The 15697-nt window shown below is 39.4% G+C and overlaps 1 protein-coding gene across 2 annotated transcripts in view; it reads left to right on the top strand.

Moving 5' to 3' along the window:
• RXFP1 (relaxin family peptide receptor 1) overlaps positions 1-15697 on the top strand; it is a 61926-nt gene that overhangs the window by 21806 nt on the left and 24423 nt on the right. For both annotated transcript variants that reach the window (XM_052690355.1, XM_052690354.1), the window contains one exon: positions 7888-8043. In XM_052690355.1, coding sequence (XP_052546315.1) covers positions 7888-8043 — 156 coding nt within the window. The remainder of the gene's footprint in view (positions 1-7887; positions 8044-15697) is intronic.

Here is a 15697-nt window from a genome sequence, read left to right as displayed (position 1 = left end):
AATGTATCAAGCCTCTTGTCTCTTGGTATTTTCTTCAGTTTTCAAAGCCCATTATATAAGAACGTTAGTTTCAAAGTGTTTCTCAACTCGTTCCTTTCAAATTCCTCTTGCGCCTGGTTTGAAAATAGCATGAAATGTTGCTTTATCTCTCATACACGTTTTCAGCATCATGGAGAAAGAACAAAGCCGCTTCCTTCTTTCCAAATTCATGTCAGAAATGAATATTAGGCAGTTTGGCTTTTCTACGCTCCTAAGGCTTATGTGTAAGTTATGTGAGATTTTTTTTTCCTGATATATTTTAGAAAAAACTGTTATTTTTTACTAAGTGCTTATGGTTTCTCTAGCAATCATATCTAGACTTTTTATCATTGTTATACGTACGAGGGTTTTCTTTGTTTATTTTACATGTTTTATTTACGTACTCACCACTGCTTTCATATCATTTTCTAGTCAGGTAGGTTTCTTGCCCAGAGAAATAGCTCTGAAAACTGCAGAATTTAAGAGAGATTTTAAAGTATTGCCCGGTTAGAAAGGTTTTGATTTTACTAATCAGTCATGTCAACAGCTGTTTTAAGTGCTAGAATGTGATCTCCTAAATTAAAAATATACTATTCTTGATACAGCTTTTATATTCAATCTATAAAACTAAAATATGGACAGAGTGAGATACCTAGTAAAACGAAAACACACCACTGAGAGATTATCTCTTGATTGAAATAATGCTGGGTGTTTATTATGATGCATTTCAGGATTGAGATTTCAGCATTTACTCTCCAGACGTGTCCAACAGTATTCTCTATACTGGGAAGCTTTAGGAGTGAAAATACTATGTCTTCTCTGGATAGATGATATGTGATAATATAGGTCAAACACACAACTTTCCAGCTGAAAATAGCAATGTAATAGTACCACTTCATGAGTAGCATCAAGTAATTTCCCTGCTTGTGGCCTTTCTGATTTCTTTCATGTTTTTGTTGCGGCTGTGTCTTAGCACTATGCTACAAGTGCATCTTGTTCATCTCAGAGATAACTTCCTACTTCCCTGCATGCATGGGCACATGAGTACATACATACACAGACTTCTGTGTATGGCAGTGTTTCATGAAAATAAACTATAAGTTTCCTTCATGGATACTTAAGAGTTCTATTATAAATGCCTGTTGTTAATCTGAATAGATGAGTTTCCACTAATCCGTGTTTTATTTTGGCTTGACTATACAATGGCTCATGGGTGACTGAGTTACGCTGAACAGCAAGTCTGAGGTGAGCTCCTTCCTCATCACCATCACTTTGTATTGAAATTCTGAGTGCTGGTTATCCAGATGTCACAAGTGGTTGTTGCTTAAGGGACACCAATGTATCAATAAGTAACGGTTCTTGATCTTCTTGGCTTAAGCACATCTCAGATTATTTGATTGCTGAGATAAACAATCATTAACTGTTATAAATGAGGTGTTACAAAAGGGGGGAGGAAGGGGAAGTGATTGATTTCTTCTCTCTTCAGACCTTGGAGAACCAGCCCAAGCCTTCTCCTTGATGACTGTGAGGAAGGATTTGTCTCTGACAGAGGATTTATCCCTGTTTCCGATGGCTAGTTAATGCCTTTCTGGGCCTTCTAGGTGGGGTGGTACTGCCTGGTCTGGTATTACTCTTTAATACATCTACACTAGTGCCTTCATTGTTAGCCCAGGCCATGCGTTTCATATGTCTACGTGGTATTGCAACAATATGAAATAAAAACTGGTGGCACCAACAGAGAAATGCCCATTAAAAAAATAAATAAATAAAAATGCTAGGGCAAATGAAAACCTACCTTAATATAATGGAAAATGTGTCAGAATACAGGGAGAGAGAGCTTATTTTTAACAAAAGTAATAGTCAGACATCACTGTAATTCTGCACATTTGAGGAAAGAAAGAAGAGGGGAAGGGGGGTAGCAAAGGGGTTTGTTCCTGCTCAGTAATTTGCGTTCTGTCAGATACCACTGAACGTTCATCCTCTGGGAGTGCCTGCCAAAATTTGAGTTTCCAGACAAAACTCTCTATACTACGTATGGAAATCTTCTCAGGCAGCAGTAGGTTTTTAAGATCTCTTCTATGCATCAGAATCATTTTATCCTAAGTTCGGTGGGACAAAAAAGCAAATTAATAAAAGATGTACAAATCCTCTGGCAAGGTACCATTGCTGAATTGCTCTGCTTACAATTTCTGGCCTCAGAGCAGATCTATCTGGCAGTTAGACAAAGAGGATCTTCCAGTGCTACAGCCAGATTAATTAGACTGAATTATCTGGAGCATAACTGATAAATAACTTAAGTAATATTGCTATGAGATCGGAGTCTCTATTTTGCAAAAGTGCATATTTTGTGCTTTGGAAACTTCCTGGTACGAAAGCATTTTCATACACACAGCAAAACATAAAGATACAGTATGAAATTAAAATTCAAGATTGGCATGCCATAATAGACAGTCAAATACATGCATTTTTTTTGCTGAAATCCTCGTGTTTAGTGGAGCAAATGTTTTACGCGCTATTTAAACTTGCGACTGTAGTTCAAGTACTACACGTTCCTAGAATTACAGCTGATGTGGTCAAGTAAGTGTAAACGTGGTGCTTTGTGAAAATTGTAATTCTGGTATTGCAACAGTCAATATATAAAAACTGGACAGGGCATTAGAAATGAAATTGTTGCAACCGTTTGAGCTTATGAATAAATTAGACATCAGATTTGAACAATTAGCAATGGAAAAGAGGAGCAAATTGCAGAAAAGGCAGCAATGATGATAACAGTTGAATTAATATTCCTGAGGAGATCTTGTATGGATGTGGAAATCTTTCAAGCCAGTGATGCCTCCAGGATTAGTATTGTACTGTCTTTCAGCACTTGAACGTGGAGTGCATTGGCCTACAATTTTTGCCCTGGGTGGTTACTCCAAATGAACATATTAACAGTGTTCAACTGTGTAAATTGTTCCTTATTCTTGTATAAAAAATAGAATCTGTTCTCAGTAATTACTTATTGACAGCTTTTTTCTGTTAATAACTATAACTTTAATAGAATGACATTCTCACTAGCAGAAATCACTAGTAAGGTTTTCTTAATCAACTTTATTAGAGCCTTTTTAAAATTAGGTGCTGAAAGTATTTCCACAGTTTTCATGAGGAATCTGCAGCAAGTCAAATAAGTGTCAAAAGTTAATTTTGCATTCTCATCCAAGAGCTGGATTAATTTCATTGCACTTTTTATTTGCCCCAAAATGTTCTTTTGAATGGGAATAAGCTAATTTGGAACAAATAGCTAAATATCATTCATTTCTAGATTTTATTGCAATGCACAAATTCAGATAATGGTTCATTTAAAAGACAAACAGCTGTTGTTTTTGCACAGTCATCTTTTTTTTCCTGCCAAATAGTGATTAAAATGCTTCTGATTACATCTCATCAGCCACTTGTCATTACCATTCTTTATCACTCACCCATTTTTTTAAGCTAAAGAAATTCAGTTATAAACTTGTTCTATAACCTTATTCTAATTATTTGCCTTTGAAAACAAAGGTTACAATCCCATGAGCTCACCTCCTCTATATCACACTAAAGGTTTTTGGAAGCCAGTTCATAGGCCCTTCAAATATCTTTCAGCAGAGAAAAAACATTTTTATCTCCTGTCACTTTGAGGTGTTCAAGTTAGTACAAAAATGACAGGCAAAATCAATTTTAACTTGAAAGTTTTCTTTGACTATTTGAGGAAAACATTCATTTTCAAAACAGCTATTTCAGAAGGAAATTTGCAATCCTCTCTTGATCTAATCTGTTTGCCACTGCGCCTAGAGGTACTGTAGCAATTTAAAAAGTTACGGGGTGAAAAAGTCTTAGGATGTGATAAATTCACAGTGGTCTCTAAGGCTTTTGTAAGTAAAATAGCTTTGCATGACAGAAAATACAGGGTGGATTCTTTGGTACCAAGATAGTTGTAATCTTTTAAACTTGTAATCTCCTCGCTTTTAAAAGAAAACATGGAATTTCATCAACTTCTGAGCTTTCAAACTGAGAAGCAATTCAAAGTGAAGAAAAACATTAGGTTGCTTAGCTGATGGTATTTGAGAATCATTTTGGACTCCTGACAGCGTGTCTTCATCTGGTTGTAATTTTGGAAAATACAGCAATATTTACTTGACATTATGATATGCCCTTACTTGAACCCACAGTAATACATCTGAGACTCATGTGACGAGCAGGTACCAAGCAGTGAGTCATGATTAGCTTAATTGCACTGTCTAATCAGCCCAGTCTTGTTTTCATTGCTGCATAATATTCATTTGTTTTATGACAGCTACATGTGACTGCATGAACGAGTGGTTCTTCTCGTGCACCTCTTTCTTGGCTTCTCAAAAACTACTGGTGAGCCATTGCCTGTTCCCAAGAGCTCATGAGGCTTTGTTGCTTCTCGAGGGTTTTTTTTTGTGTTTGTTTGCTTTGTTGAGGGTTGTTTGTTTGTTTCTGGTGTTTTTAAGAGAATGCACATAAGCAGTGAGCTTCATCAATCAGTTTATCTTGACGGAAAGCTGTGCTCTACTGGGAATGTCTTGTTCTTTGGCTTTCCCTGATGTGTTCTCTTGAATGCTCCTTACTTATGATGAATGCTTAAAGAGGGGCTGACATGTCCTTTACACATTATTTCTGCATCCCTAGAGAAGTCAGGCTTACCTTGCACTAGACATCAAGCCAATTTCAGTTATTCCTTTAAGAAAGGAAGACCTGGGCAGTGTTAAATTAGTCTCACATTTTAAAGAACAATAGGAAAAGAGTTTTCTGCATTCTCCAAGACAAAGATTACAGACACTGTAGAAATAAGTGCCTTGAAGCAGCAAGTCTGGACAAGCTTTTAAGGCGTACAGCATGAATTCTTGTTCTCTTATTGAAAGTTTGGGAGCAATTGAGATGGTGGGGGATGGGGAGGGGGATCACAAAGTGCCCAATAGTGAGGAACAGATCCTGATTTGCAGAATCATGAACACGTGCTGGATGTGTATAAAATACCCATATAAAACAAAAACATATAAAAGAGGCTTGTCTTTGAATATTGACACATGTATGCAGCAGTGGCCTAACATATGGGTTAAGGAAAGGAGAACAGAATAATCTGTTCCTTTTTTAGATTTAGCACCAACGTGAGATGGTTAGTGACACTATTGAATAACCATTCAGCAGTAATTTTGGAGCTACTTATCAGGAAATGTAGGTGTTAGAAAGGACAGCACAAATGAAACATGAGATATGAGAAGAGTGGTTCAGTTTTTTCATATTGGAAGAGCAGTAACAGGTAGGAACGTTGACACCTTTGATACTGCGTGACATGACATGATAGGTCATTTTCTTGACATGATGAACTCCAGTCAGAACAGTCTGCATTCACAAAACAGGAAGTGTATATTTATTTTTTGTTTCTGTTGATGCAGCTCTTTTTTCTTTTTCTCCTACATAGGAAACACTATTTTATGTTCCTTAATCCTGTAGAGAAACGTTTGAATATTGTCTAGCATTTTACAGTGGGTTTTACTTCTTTATCTCCTCCCTTCCTTTGTCAACTTGAACAAATAATTCCCAAGAGGTTTCCCTCTCATAAATCCCCTATGATCTGTATGGTCCAAACTTGTCTCTCCTTTTTTTTGCATAAACAAAAGGTTGTTAACAAGTCAGCAGACAAAGACCTGCGCTTTCAGGGATTTCAGCCTGATAAATCTCTGGTGTATAGTGTACAAGGCATAACAAAATACAAAGACTTTGAGGTTGGTTTTTTTGTTTATTTCATTTCTACTTGGTTCTTGCATATTGGTGTTTCTTACCAGGTACCTCAGTTGCTCAGATTGTGAGAGATTACTGCCTTGATTGTCTGTGATTTCTGTGACTTCAGGCATTAAGGACCACATGTGTTTCTGTGATGCTCTGTTTGTTTATTTATATCATCAGCCTGCTTAAGACTTTTTCCAATTATTATTAAGTGGAATAAATTAAAACCAAAACCACTGTTAGTATGAGCACAGAGCAGCAGAGAATAACACACGAGCAGATTCAGCCTGGGATTAAAATGTAGCTTTATCATCAGTACCTCTCTATCCCTGTTGTACCTATAGAGACCTAAAGCAAAAATGCACTTGAGTCTTTACGTAAGTTACAGAGTGGTGCATAGAAGTCAATCAAGTTTTTGAAATCAGAAAATCATACAGTGGTTGTTAGCTGGAATATACAGCTGGACACCTCTGATAGCAAAGAGGGATTCTGTGCCTATGGGAACAAACAAAATATTGATCCCAGAATTTCTTCCTCCTGCTACTCCTACGTTTCTGTTTATGAAGGTTGTAAATGTTATCAAGGGTTGAACAGGTGAAAGTTCTCAAAGAGCTACGAATTTGAAGTATTTAATTCACTTACAGGTGATTCCCTTAGTTTAGGAGAAAACAAGGACAAGAATAGTGTTGTATAAAAACATTCCCATTCTTAACCATATAAAGCTTCATAGAAGAATCATGTTTTGTCTTATGACTGTAACCTTGAAAAAAATTTGCATGTGCAGATACTGTAGGGCCATTTACAAGACAAGTATCCCTTTACATATAGTAAAGATTGTATAGCCTTTCAAGTGCCCTACGAAGCAAGGAAAATTAAATTAGAACTTTCATCCTTTCACTACAGCTCCACCAAATCAAAGGTTACTTATAAAGATTATCTGGCATATTTTGAAAGTACTTCAAAAATGAAATTAGCAGGCCTTTGCAGAGTGCCACTGCATGAAGCCTTGGGTGTGGGAAGAGCCCCAGGTAGCATTGTGAGCTGGTGACACTTCCCTCTCTTTTTGTTACATGGGAAACAGAATCAATTGTGTTCCAGTGCAACTCTGTCATCTGCTAATGGAAAGAAGTTGATATTGAAAGGAAATTTGAGCTAGCACTCTGTAAAAGTGCTACACTACAAAAGCTCTCCGTAGATCAGTTGCACTTGTCCTGTAAAACTGTTGACAGTGGCAGAATTTGTCCCTGAGGAGTCTGATAAGGCATTGTGCATCTGTAAATGTGGGGAGCTGAAGCTGCTGTCAAATTGAGAGCACAGGACTGGTAGAATCCAGTTGCTAACTCCTCCAGCTGCCATGGCTGACCCTCATCAGCATTTTGCTTCATTTCTTCCATGAGTTCCCTGGGTTCTTTGAGCAGATTTCCTATAAGCTGTGGACTTAAATGCACAGATCCTGTTTTCCATAAACTTCAATAAATTCTGAACCACGCCTCCAAAGATTTTGAACAGGATTTGTGGCTGTGCCTCTGTGCCTTAGTCATTCTTTGGCAAAGCTGTGTCACAGACTTGAGCTTACCGTCATTGTTCTTTGATCCTTGAGCAGTTTATGTCCAGTAATTGCTTTAAAATTAGAACACGTTTAGAAGTATGTCATGCTGTCTTTGTAGAAAAAGGATTTATCCACCTGGGTATCAAATTGCAGTGCAAATTAATATAGTCCATATCTATATAGCTTATCTGGATTATTGCTGTAGTAAATTAATTTTTAGCGCAAAGCAAAATTATCCTTTTAAATATTGGCCTTAGGTCATTTCTCTTGTTTGATTAGCATTTGCATTTGTTACTAGGATGCATGGGAAGGAATTACCTGGTCTCTTTATATCAAAGCAGATTTTAATTATCTCACTATATAAAAGGTCTTTTTTTGCCAGGAGTGTTTAATATTCTCTTGTAATTGCACGTCCCGTGAACTGGCATGTGTTTATGACTTGATATTCACACTCCAATGAAAATGAATATTTATAAAAATATAGTCTCAGTGATCTGCATACTTCTAAGAGCATATCTTAAAGTAAGCATATTTCTTCTGTCTCTATTTAGTCGTTCGTGACACTTTGGAAGACCCTGTTTCCAGAGGCAGTGCCGCCTGCCCCTTGGGCTACTTTCCCTGTGGCAATATCACAAAGTGCTTGCCCCAACAACTTCACTGTAATGGTGAGGATGACTGTGGGAATCATGCTGACGAAGACAACTGTGGTATGTTGTTAAGGCTTTTCTTTGTTTCTGGCAGTCACTGAAACCCATGCACTGTTTGCACCAAGTGGAGAGTTACAGAGCAGAAGCCGTTTGAACGTTATGTGTTTTCAGAGGACGTAGCAGATACTGGCTTTCCCTGATAAAGCCTCTCAACAAGCCATTTGCTAGGAAGAAAGGGCTACATTTGCATATCGTAGAAGTTTATCCAGTTTTATCATTTTTGCTTTTCATTTTGATGTGTACCTGTGTGTGTGAACTAGGAAAGGCCCCTGCTGCAGACAGATGGACCTACATGCTGACCTACGATGCTTGACTTAACTGTTAAAGCTGGTTGGGAAGCAGAATTTAAACTAATTTTCAAAGTTGGCCAGAAATCTTTCACGCCCTAAAACAGGAGAAAAAAACCAGAGCCATGCTTGTATGAGTTCTGCAAGCTGCAAGGCTGCCAGATTTTGGAAATGTAGATATCTGAGGAAATGCACATAGGCTGCTGCTGCCTGTTGTTGCAGACCTTGTCACTCTGCCTCCATCTCCATGGAGTGAAGATGCCAGCCAGGCACGCTGCCATCAGAATGGAGCATGGAGGCAAAAAATGAAAACTATATATACACACTAATGTTTCTGAAAAGTATAACTTCAAACAAAATATGGTAAATGTATTTTTCATTAACAATCTCAGCAAAATCACTGAGAGATTGAAACCGTGTTTGCTTTCACTCCATATTTTCAGAGCTCAAAATTGTGCCTGCATGCAGTACCTTATTTCTCTGCCTATGAAATTCTACCATATGAAAATTACTTTAGGCTCTAATCCCATTTAACAGACCTGTGCCACCTTGTAAATTGATGTCACTTCCACCATTTCATTGCCAGTGATTTAAATCTTGAAGAAAATTGACTCTTGTTCTATTGTTCTTCTGTGTATAAGTTGCCTCTTAAACTGTTGATGCATGTTCCATTTCTGTAAAGTACCAGAAAGTCTATTGTGCAAGGACTTGCTAAAGTTGTACAGATTGATCAAGTGGGGATTTGGACACACACAGTTTTGCAACAGGATATGCAGGACAACAGAGCCTGCAAAGCAATTCAGCTGCAGTATAGAATCCATTTCCAAGTACAACAATGAGCTAGAGACCATTTCTGAGCTATGAAGGATGATAAGTCTTTGTATCAGCTCTATGAGAAATTAGTGTTTTCTTCTTGCATCATAACCTGATATTCTCAAAATGCATACCTTGTATAATGCACTGTGCTCATATTCAGCTCTAAAACTGATGCAGCAGTCAAATTTCATTGTTTGACTAAAAGAAGAGTAATTACGTTGCCTGAGAACTTGAAATGTTCTCTTGGGGTTTCTGTAACATTCCTACATTGAAGTATGCGTGGAAATCATTGTTGAGTAGGATTTTGTCCAACCATTCATCTTGCTTAAAATCAAAGGAAGTGTCACCAATTAGTTCCCAAGACAGGGATGCTATCCAGCTATTTCTTTATGCTGCAGTTTCCCAGGGCTATTTCAGTGTGCCTGCCATTACGCCAGGAGTTATAGCTAGTTCTTTATACCCTTTTTTTTAATGTACAGCTGGAATCATTGCTCCTGGTTACAGAAAAGCAATTCAAAATTAAATTACTTCACTGAAGTAATTGTTTTGTGCAGCACCATAGGACCTTTTACTCTTATCCACAAGGTACCCCAATTAAGTAACTCGACTTTTAAATTCTTGCACACTTCTATCTTGCATAAATTTGAGTAAGACTTTTGAGATGGTCAGTCTACCACATTCAAGCCAGCACATGTGGTGGGGATGGAAAAAAATAGTGTGGGCCCTAAAAGGAATTCAGACATGTAAGATAAATGCTTCTCAGGTACAGCTAGCTGGAACAACAGTTCCACCAATTATGTCTTCAGTAATGACAAAGCCCTATCTTAAGCCTAGAGAAAAATATTATAGCAGAGGTTTGCATTTATTTTAAACCAGTCTGATAAAGAAAGGAGATGCAAAGCAAAAGTAATTTCTCACAAAGAGTAGTCCTTTCTTTGGTGGAAAGGATGATATCAATGAAGATTAAAAGAAAAAAAACAAAACACTTCTTTTGAAGAGCATAATAATGCCATTGCAAAAATTGGGTGAAATTGCTTGGAAAAAAAGAGATACCCTGAACATAAGACAACCCAAGGTCCAGCTGTTCAACAGTAACTGCTAGATGTGCAGAGTATTAATAGAAACTGATTACCAAAATAGCACTTTTAAGAAATATCAATGAATTAAACAAGCAGAGAAGTAATTAGCATAAAAGCACTCTTAGATATTCAGAGAGAGTTGCTTTGTAAAAACCTTTAAGTGACCTTACAATAGAAAGGCATAGGTTTTTCTTCTATGGCTGTCAATTACAGTGAGATACAGAAGCCATCTGGGTATTCTGGTCTTGCAAGTTACTCAAGTTGGAATCTTGAAATTCCACATGCAGTATGGTTAATCAGTAGCACAGCTTAAAATTTGTCTGCCTAATTTATTATGTGATGTACAAACCCATATTTAGATCTCACATGGCTTTATGGTAGGTTGGAAATAAAAGGTGAAAGAGCATCTCCTCTCCATGCATTGATGCAAGAGAGAACAACATAACAGGAGTCTGAAAATACTGGCATTAGTCGGTCTGAAGAAGGCTGGTGTCTGCTCTCTGTTATTAATGGTCCCCATTACCATACACTGCAAGTTTACCAGGCTACTGAGAATGTGTGTCCCAGCCCCTTGGCCTCTTGGATGTTCCTCTAGACCCAGACATCTTTGCTCTGTGCCCCCACTGTATGCATACCACAGACATTTTGTAGATGTAGATCAGAAACCATCAGAGATTTCACTAAATATTCCAGGTACCTCTTGGCAATTCTGCCCCTTTCCTCTCATCTTGAGCAGAGTTCTGTAGTTTCCCTCTTTATTCATACAGTGTTATTTATATCATTATGTTTGAGAAGATTTGCAGTGTTTTTTCTCTTTCACACACTGCATGCCCTGCAGCAGTAAAATATGATTACAGATATTTGAAATTAAAAGGATTCTTCACTCACTGGTAGCTGTCTTCAGTTGTTCAGTAATAGCACTTTCTGTTAAATACATGCATGTAACAGTTAGCTTTGTGGAGCCTCCTTCACACATTTTTTCTTTCCTTTCCACTGAGATCTCTATCAGAATAATAAGTTAAAAACTAAGAGATGCAGCCTGAAATTAGAATAATAGACAGGGTCACATTTAGATCTGAGATGGCCATGGCCGTTCTTAACCTCAAGGTGAGGATGTTCTGTTTGGCAGTTAAGCTTCAGCATTTCTTCCTCTTCATGACCCTTCTAGAGAGGGGATATCCAGAATGAAGCTGCTCATCTTTGAAAATCCATGTGCCTTTTTCACCCAGTTGAGTTCTCAATCAATAAAGTAGTGTGTGTGTTATCCTGATGGGGAAGAGCTTGAGGCAGCTATAAGAGAAGGAGAGCAGCAATTTATCAAGCCCTAAGTGATAACAGGTTCTTTTCAAACTAACATTAGATAACCTTAAATGTGCATGGAAAATACAATCTTTCCTTATGAATGTGAAAACATAGTCCATCAAGTAGCAGGTGGCTCTGTACATTTTCCATAAATACAATATATTTAAACAAAAATGAGTTATGTGAAGTTTTATCATTTGTCATAAACGCTTGTGGCTTTGAGGAATTTTCCTTTTTAAGGTTAAGTGTGGCAGTAAATTTTTCCCTGCTCTTCTGCCCTGTACTCATTCTTTCTGAAATACTGAGTTCTTCCCAAAGCAACCAAGTATGATGTTTAGCAGTTTAGCCTAAATCGTGACCTGGTAATCTCAGCTGGGGAGCACACGAACACCCCTGTGACTCTGGAAGAAACAGTCAGAGACCTACTGCTCCAACTGGACTGCCACAAGTCGATGGGGCCAGATGGGATCCACCCGAGAGTGCTGAGGGAACTGATGGAGGTGATAGCGCTGACAGATGATGGAAAGCGGCTCGGCTCCTTGTTGACTGGTGAGGTCCCAGAAGACTGGAGGCTTGCCATTGTGACTCCCATTTATAAGAAAGGTCGTAAGGAGGATCCGGGGAACTACAGGCCTGTTAGCCTGACCTCGGTGCCAGGGAAGGTGATGGAGCAGATTGTCTTGAGGGAGATCATGCGGCATGTGCAGGGTGACCGGGGGATCAGGCCTAGCCAGCATGGGTTCATGAAGGGCAGGTCCTGTTTGACCAACCTGATCTCCTTCTATGATCCAGTGACCCATCTGGTGGATGGGGGAAAGGCTGTTGATGTGGTCTACCTAGACTTCAGCACAGCCTTTGACACTGTCTCCCACAGCATTCTCCTGCAGAAGCTGGCAGCCAGAGGCTTGGATGGATACACTCTTGGCTGGGTGAGGAGCTGGTTGGAGGGCCGGGCACAGAGAGTGGTGGTAAATGGAGTCAAATCCAGCTGGCGACCGGTTGTGAGTGGTGTTCCCCAGGGGTCGGTGCTGGGCCTGTCCTCTTCAATATCTTTATTGATGACCTCGATGAGGGCATCGAGTGCACCCTCAGTAAATTCGCAGATGACACCAAATTGGCTGGAAGTGTGGATCTGCCTGGGGGTAGCGAGGCCCTACAGAGGGACCTGGACAGGCTGGAGAGCTGGGCTGAAGCCAATAGGATGAGTTTCAACAAGGCCAAATGCCAGGTCCTGCACTTCGGCCACAACAACCCCAGGCGACGCTGCAGGCTTGGGGTGGTGTGGCTGGAGGACGGCGTAGAGGAAATGGACCTGGGGGTATTGATTGATGCTCGGCTGAACAGGAGCCGACAGTGTGCCCAGGTGGCCAAGAAGGCCAATGGCATCCTGGCCTGCATCAGAAACAGCGTTGCAAGCAGGAGCAGAGAGGTGATTGTTCCCCTGTATTCAGCACTGGTGAGGCCGCACCTCGAGTGCTGTGTCCAGTTTTGGGCCCCTCACTGCAAGAAAGACATTGAGGCCCTGGAACGTGTTCAAAGGAGGGCAACAAAGCTGGTGAGGGGTCTGGAACACAGGGCTGATGAGGAGAGGCTGAAGGAGCTGGGAATGTTCAGCCTGGAGAAGAGGAGGCTCAGGGGAGACCTCACTGCTCTCTATAACTTCCTGAAGGGAGGCTGTAGTGAGCTGGGGGTTGGCCTCTTCTCTCGTGTCATCAGTGATAGGACCAGGGGGAATGGTTTCAAACTACGGCAGGGGAGATTCAGGCTGGTCATTATTATTACTTTTCAGAAAGGGTGGTCAGGCACTGCAATGGATGCCCAGGGAGGTGGTGGAGTCACCGAGCCTGGGGGTGTTCAAGGAAAGGCTGGATGTTGTGTTGAGGGACATGGTTTAGTGGGAGCTATTGGGAATAGGTGAACGGTTGGACTGGATGAGCTTTTAGGTCTTTTCCAACCTTGGTGATTCTATGATTCTATGATCGTGTTTCTCTTGGAACTATTTTTGTATCTATGTTAACATAATAGTCACAAAGGTAGCAATTCCAGCATCCTTCTGTGCTCAAGCCTGATTTAAGACAAGTAGGCAGAACAGCTTGGTTTGATTGTCCTACCAAGGATCTATTTGATTTCACTCATAATGGCTTCAGCTTAATTTTCAAAATTTGGCTAGGTTGATATGGGAATTGTTTATGAAGCAAGCAGAATAAAAAGTTATTTCTCACATCGAAGACTACAGTGTTACTGCTAAGGTACTCTAACCTAGCTCTGTGCAAGGCCATTTGAAGCCCAATGGCATGCTGGAAGAGCCAAGTGCATGCTCATGCAGAGAAGCATTTTGGGATCTCTGGCTTGACAGTGATACGCAGTGATAAGCAGAGCAGAACTAAAACCAGCAGTGCTAGACAAAAGCAACAGCTGTTGAAATCAAAACAAAAATAACAGAACAGTATTTCTGATGTAGCTCTTCAGCAAGTCCACCTGTGTTTTATTATCTTCAAGTACGTTTGTTTATATGAACAAATCCTGATGTGTATGAAAAGTTAGATCATAACACAAATGTACTCTTTGGACAGAAAGCAGTAAAGATGCCAGAAATCATCAGTAGATATTTTTCAAATCACCAAGTCTGAGTATCTTTAGATATTTTTTTTTCTCTTAATCTGCTCCTTGATTGAGTATTACATTTAGAAACTTCATTGTTCACTTTTATGCAATCTGCCTAAGAGGGCTGAATGAGCAAACTTCTGTCCTAGATAAAAGTCAGCTTTCTTGAATAAATATTTCAATTACTCATAGTGGTAAAAAATATAAGATTATCAGTCTAATAACCTCTGTGTAATTATCAACTCTAAATAAATCAGTAGGTCAGTTATCCTTTTGCACTCTTCTTACAAGGTGCTGCAAAAATTCCCAGTGCAGCTGAACTTTACATCAGCGTGATGCTTTACATGTGATCTTCTGAGATCTTTGTTGCAGTGGACTTCAGTGCTCCTAGCATTCCTCCGTACAATCAATGATTTGTTCATACATGTGTGGAATAGTTTTGCTGATAAGATGGCAGCGAATGGCCTATGATGGGAATTCTTCCAGCCAAGAGCAGAGCCGCTGACCTCAGTTTTTTGCTCCAAACCCAACCATCGGCTCTTGAGTTCAGTTTGGTACAAAACTGTACGTGGAGAAATAAAGGAACGGAATCATATTCCAAAAGGTACTGAGCTTTTCTGCTTCCAGAGAACACTTGTGTTTTACCTGGTCAATTTGAAAGCACATTTCGGTATTTGTTGAAGTCTAAGATGAAGCCCTGATGGTTTGTCTCTGATACATTCAGAGCTCTGAGTCTGTTACAGGCTCTGAAAATCTCTTAGATGTAAAGTACTGGTGCACTCACTTCTTTGTAAATAATCCTTCTGCTTTCAGACCTAGCACTTTTTCCTAACTTCCATTAGGGTTTCATAGCACGCGAGCATGCAATCTCTATCTATGTAGCTATTGGATTTATGATGTTGTGTTCTAGTTTAGAAATGCAAACAATAAGACCAACGTAAAGCCTTCAGTCATACCTCCTGGGCTTTGATCACAATACATTCTATGAAGCCAGGTGTGCCTGGTGAGGTTTAATCTGGACTGACTCCACTAACGCCAATGGAAAGGCTCCCACTGGCTTCAGTGAGCAAAGATTCATAACTTCCCTAAATTAGGAAACTAATGAAAATCTCAGATGTTTCAAAGTGCATTTGTGACTCGTGTTAGCATTTCATGCCATTTTTAGAAACACTGTGCTAGCAGTGATTTATTTTGTTTATTTTTTTCTCGGTGAGATGAATTCTAGATTGTGATCTACAACCTGTAGTGGAAGCAGGAAATAGAGAATGTGTCCTCTCATGCTGTCTGTGATAGACATCATAAATAACTGCCTTACTTCTTCTCTTAGACTTAATTTGGAACAGACTGGATGTGCCTTATACTCTGCTCAAAATTAGTGCAGGAGTTGTTTCATGCTATTGAATAGTTTTTATGCTCAGTCTTGTAGCTGTTTTCTGAAATGGATTCTTCACTTATTGCTAGCAAACAACCACTAAGTCTGCAGATTGTAAATATCAGAAGTAGGGTAAAAAGTATATTTAGAGTAAAAATTGTACGAAACAAATAAATAAAGCACTTTAGCATTCA

This window comes from Tympanuchus pallidicinctus, unplaced genomic scaffold (genome assembly GCF_026119805.1).
Source record: "Tympanuchus pallidicinctus isolate F22 unplaced genomic scaffold, pur_lepc_1.0 scaffold26, whole genome shotgun sequence".
Lineage (NCBI taxonomy): Eukaryota > Metazoa > Chordata > Aves > Galliformes > Phasianidae > Tympanuchus > Tympanuchus pallidicinctus.
This window is presented reverse-complemented; position numbering and strand designations above follow the sequence as displayed.